This window comes from Ascaphus truei, chromosome 5 (assembly GCF_040206685.1).
Source record: "Ascaphus truei isolate aAscTru1 chromosome 5, aAscTru1.hap1, whole genome shotgun sequence".
NCBI lineage: Eukaryota > Metazoa > Chordata > Amphibia > Anura > Ascaphidae > Ascaphus > Ascaphus truei.
In genome coordinates, this window is record NC_134487.1 from 284793536 (window position 1) to 284813134 (window position 19599).

General features: G+C 46.2%; 1 protein-coding gene across 11 annotated transcripts in view; it reads left to right on the plus strand.

Annotated features, from left to right (window-relative positions):
• CACNA1C (calcium voltage-gated channel subunit alpha1 C) overlaps positions 1-19599 on the plus strand; it is a 470141-nt gene that overhangs the window by 353009 nt on the left and 97533 nt on the right. For 6 of the 11 annotated variants that reach the window (XM_075602396.1, XM_075602400.1, XM_075602404.1 and 3 more), the window contains exons 14-22: positions 329-536; positions 1202-1322; positions 2268-2382; positions 5988-6120; positions 6413-6482; positions 7682-7814; positions 11186-11315; positions 11629-11688; positions 18898-19004. In XM_075602396.1, coding sequence (XP_075458511.1) covers positions 329-536; positions 1202-1322; positions 2268-2382; positions 5988-6120; positions 6413-6482; positions 7682-7814; positions 11186-11315; positions 11629-11688; positions 18898-19004 — 1077 coding nt within the window. Of the gene's footprint in view, positions 1-328; positions 537-1201; positions 1323-2267; positions 2383-5987; positions 6121-6412; positions 6483-7681; positions 7815-11185; positions 11316-11628; positions 11689-11816; positions 11877-18897; positions 19005-19599 lie in introns of all 11 variants that reach the window. The other 5 variants (XM_075602398.1, XM_075602401.1, XM_075602399.1 and 2 more) reach the window with 2 other exon arrangements.

Here is a 19599-nt window from a genome sequence, read left to right on the forward strand (position 1 = left end):
CAGTTCTGCCCAAGTTTTTTCGGGGGTTGGGGGCTGGGGAGTTGGGAGAGATTTAAAAAACAGCACTTAGCAGCACTTATAAATGTATCAGGCGAATGCGTCTTTTAATATCAATTAATTTAAATAAATTGCATTGCAGGGTCAAATTTAAAAAAAAAATTAAAAGCCCTTATTCCTTCAAAACTGGTGCAAAAACACAGCACCTGATTTATCAAAGCAAAAACCCGGTAGCTGGGGACATTTCCTTGGGTGCTGGTTTCGGGGGCACTTATTTTTAGTTGGGATACTTTATGAAACATCTCCCACCAACCTAGTTGCTTTGTTGCAGGTACTGGAACTCTCTGAGTAACCTCGTCGCCTCGCTGCTGAACTCCGTGCGCTCCATCGCGTCCCTGCTACTCCTCCTCTTCCTCTTCATCATCATCTTCTCCCTGCTGGGGATGCAGCTCTTCGGGGGCAAGTTTAACTTCGACGAGATGCTGACGCGCAGGAGCACGTTTGATAATTTCCCGCAGGCGCTGCTCACCGTCTTTCAGGTGCAACGAATATTCCCGCTCCCCTGTGTACGGGGGGGAGGGGGGGCGACCCTGCGCGTTTCACTTCTCACACAAGAAACAGATACCTAGAATTATCCTGCGAGCAAGTGCAGAAACAGAAAGGATGTCACTTCTCAATACTCCCGGCTCCAACGCTGAGACAACACGGGTGCAAGAAACGGCACCAGAGTTATTTATGTTTTAAAAAGGGAATGTGATAAAAAGCAAAGGGATGCTTTCCTTTTATAAATCTGGTGCTGTTATTTTGCAAGCCGGGAGGTATCACTTCTTGCAGCTTAAATACAGAGGCAGCTGTAAAAAATAAATAGAGAAGAACATTTTGCTTGTAATGGCTTTTTTTCCGTTGATAAATCTGGTGCTGGTTTTGCCACCAGCGTTGCATGCATTTTGCACCTGGAGATTTTAGTAAATGACGAATTTCCCATCTGTGATATCTGAGGGTCGGAGACAAAATTGGGGAGCCGCAGATATGTAGATGGGATTGGATATGGATTTTTGTATCTAGTCACCACGATCCAGGTGATAAAGTTTCCACTCAGCAGCATTCAATGGCTTTATTGTGAAGGAGATGCAGTGTGTGTGTGTGTGTACTGTATACAGTATTGTCTGTGGCAAGTGCTGGAACTTGTGTCTTTTTCTCGTAGATCCTGACCGGGGAGGACTGGAACTCAGTGATGTATGATGGGATTATGGCGTACGGAGGCCCCTCCTTTCCCGGGATGTTGGTCTGCATTTACTTCATCATCCTCTTCATCTGTGGCAACTGTATCCTTTTGCGCTTCCTTTTCCTGGGCTCCTGCAGCACAACGCATGTGCAGGCTGCAAAAAAGAGACGAAAGTGTGAAAGTGAGCTGCAGTTAATAAGGCAGAGTGGAGCCCTGGGATCCTGCCTGTGATAGTTGATATACAGTAATAAAACTCGGCAGTATTATACACTGCAGCATATTCATTTTAAGGGGCCGCTGTGTTTATGAAATACTCACTATAATTATATTTTATTTTCAGAAGGCTATAAGTATTAAGCAATGCATGATTAGTGACAAACGCACTCACTCTGGTCTTTACAGAGATAGAAAAATAAGGTAAATATATGAATCCAACCTCGATGTTCCATTGATCACATTCTGAGGGAGGTCCCTGTGCGGACTCAAGCATTGGTTCTGGACTGATCCATCCTGAGGAAGGTCTCATGTTGGTGGTGGACTGGCTGAGCAAGGAACTACTTAACTGACACTCATTTGCATTGATCCCACCCTGAGGAATGTGACAGAAAAGTTGATATTGCACTGAAGTGATCAAATCCTGAGGAAGACCATTCGGGGGGAAGAAACTTTGACACAGAATTGGTTGATCCTGAGGAATTTACCAGTTGGATCTGAAACCCGGATGGAGCAATGGATTGAGGAAAGTCCTACTGGGGATTGAATAATTGATGTTGGATTGGCCCATACTGAAGAAGGACCCTCTGGTTAGCAAACTGTTGGATGTATAATTTCTGGTGCCAAAAATATTACCTAAGATTCATATGCACAATGTTGATAAACATGTGAGTGTCCATGTTATTGTTTAATTACAGTGTTCCAGTAAAATACATGAAGTATTAATACAGGCCACGAAAATACCAGGCAATGAGTACTGAGCGAGTGTTTCGTCCCCTTTGAGATATCTCAGGCTTCATCTTAGATCTTCCTTAAGAACATCTGGAAACAGATATCCTTCTTAATGTCTTCTTGGCCATTGCTGTCGACAACCTGGCTGATGCAGAGAGCCTGACCTCCGCCCAGAAGGAGGAGGAGGAAGAGAAGGAGAGGAAGAAGCAGGCCAGGTGCGCTCTGGATTTTAGTATAGTCCTATATATTCACTTCTAGGAGCCTGTGCTTTTCCTGAGTGTTTGATCTAATGCATTATTTAGAAGAAGTTACCATCTGTAATACTCTTTATTGACTGCCTTTTCCCAAACATGTTTATTGTCTCTATAGAGTGTGGGTGGGCACTTTTACTAGTGTTTTGGTTCTCAGCATTTTCCATGATTTGGGGATGTTTTTTTAAATAATGAAAAATACTCTAAGTAGGAACATTTAAATGCAGGTACATTTTTGAACTTGCAACTGTCGCCCCAGTTTGTAAAATAAAACAGCAAAAAACTGAATCTAAGGATGAGGCCTTTTTTTTAGATTTAAGCTCACATGGTAAAATGTGTCCTGAACTCCAGACTTCGAAGTTGGCAAAGTTTGGATTTCAAACCCCCGAACCTGCCCATCCTTACTAAAGAGATACGGCCCATGTTTACTAAGTGGTGCTATGCTATAAGGCAGTGCATCGCTTGTTTACTTTAGTGGGCCATAAGTGGCCTTATGCAACGCTTAGTAAATTGGCCCTCCTGTCCTTCCCTTTCTATGCTGTAGTTATATGTATATCTTTATATAGTGGCCTCCAGGTACATAGTGCTTTACAATATACAACCGGTCCTCGCTCATCTGACAAAATGCGTTCCGCAAACCGCAGTGACCGTCAGATAAGTGGGTCTGGATAAGGCATCCATCGGAAACCGGAACGTCGGTAAGCGAGGACCGCCTGTCCGTGACATAATATTATAACACTGAGAATAAGCGCTTCAGCTTAAACAATAGGAAAAGGAGTCCCTGCCCTGAAGAGCTTACAATTTGTGTTTTAGGTAACCTCGTGTTATTTTCCATGATTTAACAGAGCTTAATGAGTCTAGACTGAGCCACTGATTGGGCCACCTGTGTTGACGCAGGGATATCCTGAAAACCAGACTTGTTGGTGGCCCTTGAGGACTGGAGTTGCCCACTACTGGGCAAGCCCTTTGACTGTGCAATGTCCTTCCCAACACACAGTGACGGCACTCACAAGGGAGTGGCTATGGGTGTCTTTTTATAAAGCATAGGTCACCTTAAATGAAGACTACACCATAATACAAAATGCTCCAAACTGCTAGAACGTCTCGTGTTCTCCCGTATAATCAACTTTCTTAATTCCCATGCCCTCCTGGACCCTTTACAATCTGGCTTTCGTACAGCGCACTAAACAGAGACTGTGCTCACTAAAGTAGGCAATGACCTACATGAAGCTAAACCCTATGGTCATTTTTCCCTACTAATTCTACTCGATCGCTCTGCTGCCTTCGATAGTGTCCATCACTCTCGTTTCCTTCAATGTCTAAACTCTCGTCTCTTTGTATCCTCAACAAAGCTCTGTCTTGGTTCTCATCATACCTCTCCCATCGCATATTTTCAGTCGCTGTCGGGCCTGTTGCTGCAGGTTCTAAGTAGCAGTCTGAAGTATCAGAAAGGTTGAGTTGTTAGGTGGGCACTGGTCAAGCCAGACAGCAAGTAGGTAGAGTGGTCAGACAAGCACGGGTCCAGGCAGGCAGGCTACAAAGAGTCACAGTAGCCAAATTAACAAGTTGATCCTGCAAAGGACAGGAGGAAAGGGCTGTCCGTAAGTAGGAAGCGGAGGGAGTGTCAGTGAGGGCTGATCCAGAATAGCTGAGAGCAGCAGCAACTCAAAGGCACACTGAGGCCAGGGAACTGTCCAGGTGCTGATCTGATTTGCTGTCATAGCTGCTTCCCTGAACAGCAGAGGTCGCAGATTCAAGTCCCACCAGGCCTGACAGTCGCTGTTGCTAACATGTCTTTGTCTTCTGTTGATCTGTCTGTTGGTATACCCCAGGGCTCTGTTCTGGGACCTCTCTTTTTCTCTCTCTACACACTATCACTTGGTGACCTCATCAACTCTTTTTGGCTTTGGTATCATCTCTATGCAGATGATACGCAGATATATCTATTCACCCTTACCCTCACACCCGCAAACCAACAAGTCTCTGAATGCCTCCTGGTGATATCCTCATGGATGGTGCTCCGCCGCCTTAAATTTAATATGTCTAAAACTGAGCTCCTCCTATTTCCCCCTAAACCTAGCCTAATATCCCCTTTTTCCATCACCGTAAGTGGAACTGCCATCTATCCTGCCACCAAAGCATGTTGTCTAGGAGTGACATTTGCCTCCTCCCTTTCCTTCTCCATTCACATACACGGCATGGCTAAAATGTGTCACTTCGTCTTCCGTAATATTGTCAAGATTCACCCTCTCCTCTGTCAATCTACTTCTACAACTAATGCATACCCTTTTCCTCTCCTGTCTGGATAATTGTAATATTCAGCTAACAAGCTTCCCTGCATCACAACTTTCTTCTTCTACCCTAGAATAATTGAACTCTCTCCCAGAAGGGTCTCTGCTCATCTCCTCCTTAAATCCCTCTCCTGGCTTTCCATTACATTTCATATAACCTACAAACTTCTCCTCCTTACCTTCAAGTCTCTCCACTCATTTCCTCCTCCCTACATATCAGCTTTGATCTCTCGCTGTGCCCCTGCTCGACTCATGCACTCTACCCATAACTGTCTCCTTTCCACCCCTTTTACCTCTACTGCCCTCTCTCACCTTACACTTTTTCAACTCACTGCACCTTACATGTGGAACTCACTCACACTCAGTATATGCCAAGCACCTTCTCTCTCCACCTTTAACTCAAATCTTAAAACTCAGCTCTTAAATGAAGCATTTCATTAGCCTGGACTCGTGGTTACTGTCCCACACCCACAGTCGCTCCAACCAACCATTATGGCCAAGCACTGCCATCTACTGCACTTATTCCCTCACCTGCTGTCTCTGGAAGTCTCCCAACATACCACTTAGATTGTAAGCGCGCTGGGGCAGGGCTTCCCTTTCCTATGATTTTGTTTGTTGCAATTATTGTATTATAATTCCCTGTGCTGTATTGTCTCTTTTGAAAAGCACTGAGTACACGGTGGGCAATATATAAAAGAAGATATACTGTACATACATTACTGGAGGTATACTAACACATATCTACAAGCACACAAAATATCTATGTATTTGTGTTATATTTTATATGCATATTATGTTCTGCAATCTGGGGGAAGCCATCTTTGGATGTCGTTTTTGACACTAAAAGTTGAAGTGCATTGAGATTAAACACACATTTCTGTCACCCTTTCTTTTGTAACAACACAAACCTTCACTGTTTCAATCTAAAACATCAGGTGTAGAAGAAGGGGGGAAGGCAGGTGTGTGCTGGATCAGAAGAGGCACAATCACCAACCTCAACGTACTTCACTTCCCTGTGACATCACAAATCAAAGATGGCTGCCTCCAGACTCCTGACATGATAATGATGATATCTTAATGTGACTTTAGATTTGATTGTGTTGTATTCTGCTGGTGTAGAGGTACTTTCTTAACATCCTGAGCCTTTATATTTAAATTGCTGTATCCTTCCCTTATACAAGATTTGTTATTGGCTCATGGTGGCCCTAAGAGGGACAGCAACTTGAAGGGGCCTGTGCAAAGGGTGGAATCCTAAACATATTTCCCACTCTTGGTCAGGACGGCCAGTCCCGAGAAGAAGCATGAGAACAAGAATCTGGGGAAGTCCCCTGTCCCACCCCTGGAGGAGAACAAGGAGAAGATAGAACTGAAAGCCATCACCGCAGATGGGGAGTCCCCACCTGCTACCAAGGTGTGAATGACATCACAATGACCTCACGGGAATGTTATAAATAAGTTCACTGGCAGTGACCAATCAGAACACTCCATTCAGCAACATTTCACAGCTTTCTCACATATGGAAATATCAGGCATGGTGAGCACTGATTGGCTTAGTCAGACTGTTGTCATGGGTACAACAGGCCTCTCTCACTGTCCAAACAGCCTTTGGAACATTCAATTCATGGGGGGGAGGGGGTCAGGGATGTGTTTAACCGTGTAACCCCCCCTCCCACTCTGCTGATCTTGTGGACTCTTCTGTACAGATTAATGTGGAAGATCCATCGAATGAGAATGAGGAGAAGACTCCATACCCCTCCACCAACGAGACCCCAGGTACAGCTCCTTTCCCGGGGGACAAGGGGAGCGATTCCAGGAACTGGAGCACATGCTTTAGTGCTAAGCTTTATAAAGAGGCAATCCCTCCCAAAATCTGGCTCTAGGCGTGTAATGCTTTGGCCAAAGAGTTTAACTAAATGACCCATACTCATGAGAAGACAAACAGATACTTAACTATATCCTTTGTCATTTGGATTTGGATGTAGCATTGGGGCTTTTTGTTTTTTTGTTGTATGCAATATATTTGGTCTCACCAAATAACACTCATATATATATATATATATATATATATATAAGCAATACGATACCGTTTGGAAACGAAATCAGCAGGCAGCACTCCAGAATTGAACAAACAAGTGTATTGAAAAAATAAACACAAAACCAACGTTTCGGTCCGAAACGTTGGTTTTGTGTTTATTTTTCCAATACACTTGTTTGTTCAATTCTGGAGTGCTGCCTGCTGATTTCGTTTCCAAACGGTATCGTATTGCTTATTCTTCATTATAGGATCTGCACCCACACCAGTGACTATTATTACGGAGTGCTTTTTGTTCTTTTTCTATGTTATATATATATATATATGTGATTGTTGTTGGGTTCTGAGCTTGCAGGTATCGTGTGTGTGTTCCCTCCCAAAATCAGCTTCAAGCTAAACATCAGGGTTTATGTATCAAGTCAAATGTTGTGCAATTCTGGAGCAATAGAACTGATGTATCAAAGAAACAAATCCTATTTGCTTCAATTGGAGTTTTTCTTTAATACATTAGTGGGGGGGGGGGGTTGCCCCAGAATTACACTAATTTGGCCCATCATGTAATATTATAAATAGAAATACAGGATGTCATTTAACATCGGTTGAGCTCGATGGACATGTGTCTTTTTTTCAACCTCATCTACTTTGTAACTTATTATATGGAAGAGGGGACAATTACAGGCATCAACCAAAATGATATTTAAACCAATTTCAAAATCTACTGGCATAAACAATTGTAGTTGTGCTGTATCAGGGAGACTCTGTGGAGGGAGGAACTTCCAAAAGGTTTTTTTTTTAATTAGATTGAAACTTAAAATCTCAATTCCAAAGGACAAGACCTATTTCTTTGTGCAGATTATTTATGGAACGGCACACGACCTCCCTTCACCTCGGGTAGTGCCATGCATTGCACTTGATAGTGATGATGATGATTCCTTCTCAGGGGAAGAAGAAGAGGAGGAGCCCGAGATGCCCGTTGGACCTCGCCCACGACCCCTGTCTGAGATGCACCTCAAGGAGAAAGCTGTCCCCATGCCTGAGGCCAGCGCCTTCTTCATTTTCCGTCATGACAACAGGTATTTCACCAATTACAGTCCTTATAAAGGGGCATTAGCACCTTGAGGTTTTCCACCCTGTAAAAAGGAGCATGATACAGTGCTCTTAGAAACTTCTCTCCCAAGACAAAGTACAGCTTACTGTGACATACTAAGAGATCTATTTATGAACAAGGCCACTGCAGGTGGGACAGCCAGATGCCCTGGCTCAGAACAGTGAGGGAAGGCTGTCCGGTGCCTCATTGCCTAGCATCTTACTTTTCACCTCCGGGCCCAGTGCAGGCCGGCTCTCTCCTTGGCCCTGAAGGCTCCCAATTGGATACACCCGGGGGGCATGGCCCTTAAAACGTCCCCACGTAGTAACCAGGCCCCCACGCAGCCATTTTGGTGCCCTAGTCCATGTTATATCTTGGGTCCCTGTATTTCTTTTGTTAGACCTGTGTAATAATGTCTCCTGACTGCAAAACTGGGGCAAAAACATTTCAAGCGCATTGCAGCAAATGTATCAAAAGAAAAACTCAAATTGCTTTCAATAGAATTCCTTCTGTTTGCTAAATCTGGTGCTGTTTTTTTTGCACTAGATCTGTGCCAATTTTGCAGCTGGGAGATTTTACGAAATATATCTCCAACATTTTCAGTTCTCAACTCGTGTCTGCGCCAGATATAAGAAGCTGCGTAAACCAGTTACTTACATCTGACTCAGTTCATTTTCAGGGGAGGTATTGCCACCCAAAATGTTTTTTTGATGTTGAGAATAATTAATTTGATACAGATGTAGCTAAACCTAACTGTCTTTGGTGCCGCTGACACTGAGGTCATACGACTGCGGTGGTCGCTACACCGGATGATTTACGCTGGGGGGGGGGTCCGGAAGCATGGACCCGCCGCAGCGCGATTGCGGCAGACATTGTCTCCAGCGCCGCAGACTTTGGCTCCTTGGACCGCGGCGCTGGAGAGAGTGAGTCTGTACGTCGCACTATAATATGCGTGTTGCTTGACTTGTCCGACTCGCCCTAAGCTAATGCGCACGGGGGGGATATACGTGCAAGGTACCTTGGGACCGGCCAGAAAGAGGCATCGCTTAATGTCTGTTTACGCCACATTCCCCTTCACAGATAGATGTTCTAATTCATGTGACCACCACGAATATGCAACTGTGTGACCCACATAAAGTCACAATCTATAGGGGACATGTATCCAGATACATGGAGTTTGATGGATGTTTCTGAGCGACAATGCCCCGATCGGCACTATCACAGATTAATTAATAAGCCCCATAGACCCTGTGGGGTGTTTTCAGTGTATAGATATACTCCGCATCACTAATATAATGTACCATGCCCTTTATTGTGGACAGCAGGTTCAAATATTTCCCTGCAATCCATTGTAGGCTGTTCTGGTTGCAGTGTCACAACAAGTGGCACGCAGGACGTGGCTCCTATGTTCTGTGCCACGTCCGTCCCCCTGCTTATGCCTTCTCCATGAAAGCCCAGGGAGCTTTCTCTCTCTGTTATCTCTGGTGCGGCCCCACCTGGGGGTTTAGTGCTCTCACTTTCCATTTCTGTTTTCAGTGTAACATTGTTAATTGGATGAAGGCTCTGTCCGTGCTCCCCAGTAACACGCTTCAGCATTGCGCTCAGTCCCAGGAAATAAAGTGGCAGTCCCTCCCAGGACCAGAATGAAGCAATGGAAGAGACATGTTTAGATGGTTACATCTGGGCAACCGCCACTAAAAATAAAAACATCATTCGTCTGTAATCACGGGGAGCTGGGACTTGGGAGAGGTTTGGCTGCTCCCTTTTGACTGATGTCACTGTGTGTTCAAGTACTTGCACAAGCAGAGCCCCCCCCCTTATATTTATTGGCTCTCTGATAAGGGCAAGCAGGACTAAGGTTAGACAAGCAATAGATTTACAAGAATCCCCCCCACCCCATTTAGAGACCCCGATAAAAAAAGGCATTCTCTTTTTTTACAGCATTGAAATGGAGAGGTCCGCTGGTGCTGACCCACGCTCTCCTGAGCTCCAGAGACCCTTTAATGTGTCGTAAAATGAAAGTTAATCAAAGATGCCTATGTGGGTCATCCAACAGGAAGCCACAATGTCCTACTCTGATATTGGCCCGTAGGGACGAGGCTTGGGTGAAACAAGCAACTGGCTATCAAGAGATAGTTTAACACTGGGGGGCGCCCCCCCCAGTAGGGGGCGCAAGATTTTCCAGGGGGGGCGTGGCGGTTGCAGAGGCCCCGCGCTCTTCCCTAAGGCATTTAAATTAAATGCTGGGGGATCGCGTGAGGCCTCTGCAACGTCCCTTACCTTGTCTTCGGCAAAGTGACGTCACGTGACCCCGCGGCGTCATTCGAAGACGAGGTGAGAGGGGGGGAGAGGAAGCAGGGGGGCAGCAGGAAACGTTTGTGGGCCGCTGGTTTAACATTTATAACTAAGTGAAAAAGACCCACGCATTTCAGACGATACCTGGCTTGAGAGATACCTCTGTTTTGACAAGGGACGCTGTGATTATCAGAAACGCGTTGGTATTTTTAACTTTTTCCAAACCAACATTTCTTGACATATCTCTTGATATCCAGTGGCTGTAAACCTGCCGTGATTTCCCTCTGGTAAAACGCAGCTTTATATTTAAAGATAATACACAGGTTAAGAGATATATAAATGTATACTGCACACAATGTTTTCTCATCAGGTTCATGCTGCCATATTGTGTCTACATTGTTACATTTGTTTACAATGCAATTCTGCGTAGCCAGCCAAAAGACAACCTAATTTATCTAATTGGCTTCCTTAAACTAATTTAACTGTGCTAAGGGCAAACATTAGGGTTATTTTGTTTCTATGGAGATTACTTGCAAACTGTATTCCCTAAGGGCCTCTGAATTGTGAAAGTGTTACTTATATCAGTCAAGTGTTTTCTTTCCCCTTATCCCACCCGGTCCTTATCAGAGAGCCAATAAAGATAAGGGGAAGAGGAGAGAGGGGGCTTTGCCTGTGCAAACTCGTGTTGAACAACACGCAGTGACGTCAGAAAAAGGGAGCAGCCAGAGGAAATCAAACCCCCCACCCCCCAAGTCTCCGATCTGCGTTTACAAACTGACTTTAAATAAAGACAGATTTGTGTATTAAAAGGCATCAATCACCCTGATGGGACCCCTTAAACAAGTCGCTGGCTTTAGTACACTTCAGACCTATAAGAGATTGCCCCTTAAGAAAGTCAATTACATTGTTACGGTGCTGGTTCTCTATCAGCCGAAGCTACCCGACCGGCTACTTTGGCTGCTAGAGAATAAGGCCCCGACGGTGGCTTTTCCTAGGCTTGGATGGACACATCAATTTCATGTTTTAACCCCTTCCCTCCCCTGCGGGGGGGGCCCGTTACAGGTTCCGTCTTCACTGCCACAGAATCGTCAACAACAACATCTTCACAAACCTGATCCTCTTCTTCATCCTCCTGAGCAGCATCTCTCTGGCGGCCGAAGACCCCGTGCGCCACTACTCCTTCAGGAACCAAGTATGCCCGCTGACCGCCTCATGTCTGACCGCTCTGCTGCAGTTTAATAGCCCTGGAGCCAGACTGGCCCCTCTGTCAGCAAAGGGGGGGGGGGGGGGTGTAACGCCACAGAAATATAATCAGCAGATACAGCACAGATTTAGCTCATTACAAAAAGTTGCTTTTTATGGCTTTTATTTTTTCTTTGTTAAATATGGTGCTGTTTGCACCTGTTTTTTTAGACAGAAGTCTTTGATTAACCCCTTCAGGGGTTACAATCACCTCTCCTTGCCTCATTTCCAGACTTCCCTCCTACCCTTTTTGTGTTTTGCAGATCCTATTTTATTTCGATATAGTTTTCACCTCCATTTTCACCGTAGAGATAGCACTGAAGGTAACGCTCCAGTTCCCCTCTGCTCTTCTCTCTGCAAGCGCATCTCATCATCAACGCACGATGCTAACCCACACTCCCCTCCTCCTGCGCTCACGCCTGCCGCTAACGCCACTCTGCTTGTCTTTCAGATCCTAGGAAATGCTGATTACGTTTTCAGTAGTATCTTTACCTTAGAAATAATCCTCAAGGTAAACACACCCAGCTCCCTGCTCTGCTCACTTGAAATGCCCCTTCTTGGGGGGTGATCTGTTTCTCGTCTTGTTTTGGGCTTATTTGGGGGGGTAACGGGGGAGGAGGGAAGGGGTTGATGGGTTTTGGGGACACTGCTGTTTCTGCATTCCATGCCCTACTTAGGACTAAGAAATAATTTGACTTCAGTGCCAGAAAGGATTTCAATGCATTGCTAAGTTATCTTGCAAGACCCACTGGCACGCAAGGGCTTAACAGAATTTCATTGAAATAAACTCTAAATAGTCTATGCATCAAGGCAATTTCAATATTAAATGGAGACTGCGAGGGGCACATCCTGTGTATCAAGACATCTATTTTGTACCACAACCATCAGTTTGTGCTTTGTCATTAGGAGGTGTTAGAGAGTTGAAGCCGCAAACCACCATGACTGGAGGGGTCCCTTAAAGCTCATCTGTGGTTCCCTGACCTCTGGGGACCTCCCTGTTCTCTGTAAAAAGGAATTTAAATGTTTTGTAGTTTCTTTTTTAAACTACAAGCTTGGCCACCGATGTCTCCAATACCAAGCCCACCAATCACATCTCCCGATGTCACCAATACGAAGCTTACCAATCACATCTCCCGATGTCACCAATACGAAGCCCACCAATCACATCTCCCGATGTCACCAATACCAAGCCCACCAATCACATCTCCCGATGTCACCAATACGAAGCCCACCAATCACATCTCCCGATGTCACCAATACGAAGCCCACCAATCACATCTCCCGATGTCACCAATACCAAGCCCACCAATCACATCTCCCGATGTCACCAATACGAAGCCTACCAATCACATCTCCCGATGTCACCAATACGAAGCCTACCAATCACATCTCCCAATATCCCCAATACCAAGCCTACCAATCACATCTCCCAATATAACCAATACCAAGCCTACCGATCACTTCTCCCGATATCCCCAATACCAAGCCTACCGATCACTTCTCCCGATATAACCAATACCAAGCCCACCAATCACATCACCCGATATAACCAATACCAAGCCTACCGATCACTTCTCCCGATATCCCCAATACCAAGCTTACCAATCACATCTCCCGATATCCCCAATACCAAGCCTACCGATCACATCTCCCGATATAACCAATACCAAGCCTACCGATCACATCTCCCGATATAACCAATACCAAGCCTACCAATTACATCTCCCAATATAACCAATACCAAGCCTACCGATCACATCTCCCGATGTCACCAATACGAAGCCCACCAATCACATCTCCCGATGTCACCAATACCAAGCCTACCAATCACATCTCCCAATATAACCAATACCAAGCCTACCGATCACTTCTCCCGATATCCCCAATACCAAGCCTACCGATCACTTCTCCCGATATAACCAATACCAAGCCCACCAATCACATCACCCGATATAACCAATACCAAGCCTACCGATCACTTCTCCCGATATCCCCAATACCAAGCTTACCAATCACATCTCCCGATATCCCCAATACCAAGCCTACCGATCACATCTCCCGATATAACCAATACCAAGCCTACCAATTACATCTCCCAATATAACCAATACCAAGCCTACCGATCACATCTCCCGATGTCACCAATACGAAGCCCACCAATCACATCTCCCGATGTCACCAATACGAAGCTTACCAATCACATCTCCCAATGTAACCAATACCAAGCCTACCAATCACATCTCCCGATGTCACCAATACCAAGCCTACCAATCACATCACCCGATATAACCAATACCAAGCCTACCGATCACTTCTCCCGATATCCCCAATACCAAGCCTACCGATCACATCTCCCAATATAACCAATACCAAGCCTACCGATCACATCTCCCGATATAACCAATACCAAGCCTACCGATCACTTCTCCCAATATAACCAATACCAAGCCTACCGATCACATCTCCCGATATAACCAATACCAAGCCTACCGATCACATCTCCCGATATAACCAATACCAAGCCTACCAATTACATCTCCCAATATAACCAATACCAAGCCTACCGATCACATCTCCCGATGTCACCAATACGAAGCCCACCAATCACATCTCCCGATGTCACCAATACCAAGCCTACCAATCACATCTCCCAATATAACCAATACCAAGCCTACCGATCACTTCTCCCGATATCCCCAATACCAAGCCTACCGATCACTTCTCCCGATATAACCAATACCAAGCCCACCAATCACATCACCCGATATAACCAATACCAAGCCTACCGATCACTTCTCCCGATATCCCCAATACCAAGCTTACCAATCACATCTCCCGATATCCCCAATACCAAGCCTACCGATCACATCTCCCGATATAACCAATACCAAGCCTACCAATTACATCTCCCAATATAACCAATACCAAGCCTACCGATCACATCTCCCGATGTCACCAATACGAAGCCCACCAATCACATCTCCCGATGTCACCAATACGAAGCTTACCAATCACATCTCCCAATGTAACCAATACCAAGCCTACCAATCACATCTCCCGATGTCACCAATACCAAGCCTACCAATCACATCACCCGATATAACCAATACCAAGCCTACCGATCACTTCTCCCGATATCCCCAATACCAAGCCTACCGATCACATCTCCCAATATAACCAATACCAAGCCTACCGATCACATCTCCCGATATAACCAATACCAAGCCTACCGATCACTTCTCCCAATATAACCAATACCAAGCCTACCGATCACATCTCCCGATATAACCAATACCAAGCCTACCAATTACATCTCCCAATATAACCAATACCAAGCCTACCGATCACATCTCCCGATGTCACCAATACCAAGCCTACCGATCACTTCTCCCGATATCCCCAATACCAAGCCTACCAATCACATCTCCCAATATAACCAATACCAAGCTTACCAATCACATCTCCCGATATCCCCAATACCAAGCCCACCAATCACATCTCCCGATATCCCCAATACCAAGCCCACCAATCACATCTCCCGATATCCCCAATACCAAGCTTACCAATCACATCTCCCGATATCCCCAATACCAAGCCTACCGATCACATCTCCCAATATAACCAATACGAAGCCTACCGATCACATCTCCCGATGTCACCAATACCAAGCCACCAATCACATCTCCCGATGTCACCAATACCAAGCCACCAATCACATCTCCCGATGTCACCAATACCAAGCTTACCAATCACATCTCCCAATATAACCAATACCAAGCCCACCAATCACATCTCCCGGTGACATTGCGCCTTTCAATTGGCCACTGGAGCAAACCCTGACCCAGCAGCCATTTTGTATCTGGCGGGCATGTATTTTTGTCCGGTGCCAGCACCGCGGGAACTGGGTGGTCCCTGGACTTCAGGGAACCATGGAGCAGCTCCTGGGGAACCTATTGGTTCAGGTGAGTTTCAATAAACGCACGAGCAGCAGGAATTGCTGTTTTACGTTCTATACTTATTATAATGGGATGTAGCACACTTTGCTTATTTGGAGCAAGGGATCAAGCAGAGGCCTCCCACTGCTCGCTCACGTGTAGCAGTATACGTTCTCCAGTCTCTGCTCGCTAACGTGTAGCAGTGTGAGTTGTACAGTCTCTGCTCGCTAACGTGTAGCAGTGTGAGTTGTACAGTCTCTGCTCGCTCACGTGTAGGAGTGTGAGTTGTACAGTCTCTGCTCGCTCACGTGTAGCAGTGTGAGTTGTACAGTCTCTGCTCGCTCACGTGTAGCAGTGAGAGTTGTACAGTCTCTGCTCGCTAACGTGTAGCAGTGTGAGTTGTACAGTCTCTGCTCGCTAACGTGTAGAAGTGTGAGTTGTACAGTCTCTGCTCGCTCACGTGTAGCAGTGAGAGTTGTACAGTCTCTGCTCGCTCACGTGTAGCAGTGTGAGTTGTACAGTCTCTGCTCGCTCACGTGTAGCAGTGTGAGTTGTACAGTCTCTGCTCGCTCACGTGTAGCAGTGAGAGTTGTACAGTCTCTGCTCGCTCACGTGTAGCAGTGTGAGTTGTACAGTCTCTGCTCGCTCACGTGTAGCAGTGTGAGTTATCCAGTCTCTGCTCACTCACGTGTAGCAGTGTGAGTTGTACAGTCTCTGCTCGCTAACGTGTAGCAGTGTGAGTTGTACAGTCTCTGCTCGCTAACGTGTAGCAGTGTGAGTTGTACAGTGTCTTCTCACTCACATGTAGGAGTGTGAGTTGTACAGTCTCTGCTCGCTCACGTGTAGCAGTATACGTTCTCCAGTCTCTGCTCGCTAACGTGTAGCAGTGTGAGTTGTACAGTCTCTGCTCGCTAACGTGTAGCAGTGTGAGTTGTACAGTCTCTGCTCACTCACGTGTAGGAGTGTGAGTTGTACAGTCTCTGCTCGCTCACGTGTAGCAGTGTGAGTTATCCAGTCTCTGCTCACTCACGTGTAGCAGTGTGAGTTGTACAGTCTCTGCTCGCTAACGTGTAGCAGTGTGAGTTGTACAGTCTCTGCTCGCTCACGTGTAGCAGTGTGAGTTGTACAGTGTCTTCTCACTCACATGTAGGAGTGTGAGTTGTACAGTCTCTGCTCGCTCACGTGTAGCAGTATACGTTCTCCAGTCTCTGCTCGCTAACGTGTAGCAGTGTGAGTTGTACAGTCTCTGCTCGCTAACGTGTAGCAGTGTGAGTTGTACAGTCTCTGCTCGCTCACGTGTAGGAGTGTGAGTTGTACAGTCTCTGCTCGCTCACGTGTAGCAGTGTGAGTTGTACAGTCTCTGCTCGCTCACGTGTAGCAGTGAGAGTTGTACAGTCTCTGCTCGCTAACGTGTAGCAGTGTGAGTTGTACAGTCTCTGCTCGCTAACGTGTAGAAGTGTGAGTTGTACAGTCTCTGCTCGCTCACGTGTAGCAGTGAGAGTTGTACAGTCTCTGCTCGCTCACGTGTAGCAGTGTGAGTTGTACAGTCTCTGCTCGCTCACGTGTAGCAGTGTGAGTTGTACAGTCTCTGCTCGCTCACGTGTAGCAGTGAGAGTTGTACAGTCTCTGCTCGCTCACGTGTAGCAGTGTGAGTTGTACAGTCTCTGCTCGCTCACGTGTAGCAGTGTGAGTTATCCAGTCTCTGCTCACTCACGTGTAGCAGTGTGAGTTGTACAGTCTCTGCTCGCTAACGTGTAGCAGTGTGAGTTGTACAGTCTCTGCTCGCTAACGTGTAGCAGTGTGAGTTGTACAGTCTCTGCTCGCTCACGTGTAGCAGTGAGAGTTGTACAGTCTCTGCTCGCTCACGTGTAGCAGTGAGAGTTGTACAGTCTCTGCTCGCTCACGTGTAGCAGTGAGAGTTGTACAGTCTCTGCTCGCTCACATGTAGGAGTGTGAGTTGTACAGTCTCTGCTCGCTCACGTGTAGTAGTGTGAGTTGTACAGTCTCTGCTCGCTCACGTGTAGGAGTGTGAGTTGTACAGTCTCTGCTCGCTCACGTGTAGCAGTGTGAGTTGTACAGTCTCTGCTCGCTCACGTGTAGCAGTGTGAGTTGTACAGTCTCTGCTCGCTCACGTGTAGCAGTGTGAGTTGTACAGTGTCTTCTCACTCACATGTAGGAGTGTGAGTTGTACAGTCTCTGCTCGCTCACGTGTAGCAGTGTGAGTTGTACAGTCTCTGCTCGCTCACGTGTAGCAGTGAGAGTTGTACAGTCTCTGCTCGCTCACGTGTAGCAGTGTGAGTTGTACAGTGTCTTCTCACTCACATGTAGGAGTGTGAGTTGTACAGTCTCTGCTCGCTCACGTGTAGCAGTGAGAGTTGTACAGTCTCTGCTCGCTCACGTGTAGCAGTGTGAGTTGTAAAGTCTCTGCTCGCTCACGTGTAGTAGTGTGAGTTGTACAGTCTCTGCTCGCTCACGTGTAGTAGTGTGAGTTGTACAGTCTCTGCTCGCTCACGTGTAGCAGTGTGAGTTGTACAGTCTCTGCTCGCTCACGTGTAGCAGTGTGAGTTGTACAGTGTCTTCTCACTCACATGTAGCAGTGTGAGTTCTCCAGTCTCTGCTCGCTCACGTGTAGCAGTGTAAGTTCTCCAGTCTCTTCTCTCTCACATGTAGCAGTGTGAGTTCTCCAGTCTCTGCTCACTCACATGTAGCAGTGTGAGTTGTACAGTCTCTTCTCACTCACATGTAGCAGTGTGAGTTATCCAGTCTCTGCTCACTCACATGTAGCAGTGTGAGTTGTATAGTCTCTGCTCACTCACATGTAGTAGTGTGAGTTGTATAGTCTCTGCTCGCTCACATGTAGTAGTGTGAGTTGTATAGTCTCTGCTCACTCACATGTAGCAGTGTACGTTCTCCAGTCTCTGCTCGCTCACGTGTAGTAGTGTGAGTTGTATAGTCTCTGCTCACTCACATGTAGCAGTGTAAGTTCTCCAGTCTCTGCTCGCTCACGTGTAGTAGTGTGAGTTGTATAGTCTCTGCTCACTCACATGTAGCAGTGTAAGTTCTCCAGTCTCTGCTCGCTCACGTGTAGCAGTGTAAGTTCTCCAGTTTCTGCTCGATCACATGTAGCAGTGTGAGTTCTCCAGTCTCTGCTCACTCACATGTAGCAGTGTGAGTTGTACAGTCTCTTCTCACTCACATGTAGCAGTGTGAGTTATCCAGTCTCTGCTCACTCACATGTAGCAGTGTGAGTTGTATAGTCTCTGCTCACTCACATGTAGTAGTGTGAGTTGTATAGTCTCTGCTCGCTCACATGTAGTAGTGTGAGTTGTATAGTCTCTGCTCACTCACATGTAGCAGTGTAAGTTCTCCAGTCTCTGCTCGCTCACGTGTAGCAGTGTAAGTTCTCCAGTTTCTGCTCGATCACATGTAGCAGTGTGAGTTCTCCAGTCTCTGCTCGCTCACGTGTAGTAGTGTGAGTTGTACAGTCTCTGATGTAGTAGTGCATATGATATAGCCTCGGTTGTAGCAGTGTTAGTGTCAGTCTGGGTGTGCTTGGCTCTGGTGACTGGCAGCTTTGCTTGGATGTGTCTCTTACAGATGACAGCTTATGGGGCTTTCTTACACAAGGGCTCCTTCTGTAGAAACTACTTCAACATCCTGGACCTGTTGGTTGTCAGCGTCTCACTCATCTCATTCGGAATCCAGTGAGTAACTTTGTAGCAAGGTAACAAGGGACCGTCTTCTAAGCCTTAAATATATCAACTCAGAGATGACCATTATGCCTGCTACAGCCAGTAACATTGTGACCATTATGCCTTCTACAGCCAGTAACATTGTGACCATTACGCCTGCTACAGCCAGTAACATTGTGACCATTATGCCTTCTACAGCCAGTAACATTGTGACCATTACGCCTGCTACAGCCAGTAACATTGTGACCATTATGCCTGCTACAGCCAGTAACATTGTGACCATTATGCCTGCTACAGCCAGTAACATTGTGACCATTACGCCTGCTACAGCCAGTAACATTGTGACCATTATGCCTGCTACAGCCAGTAACATTGTGACCATTATGCCTGCTACAGCCAGTAACATTGTGACCATTATGCCTGCTACAGCCAGTAACATTGTGACCATTATACCTGCTACAGCCAGTAACATGGTGACCATTATGCCTGCTACAGCCAGTAACATTGTGACCATTATACCTGCTACAGCCAGTAACATTGTGACCATTACGCCTGCTACAGCCAGTAACATTGTGACCATTATACCTGCTACAGCCAGTAACATGGT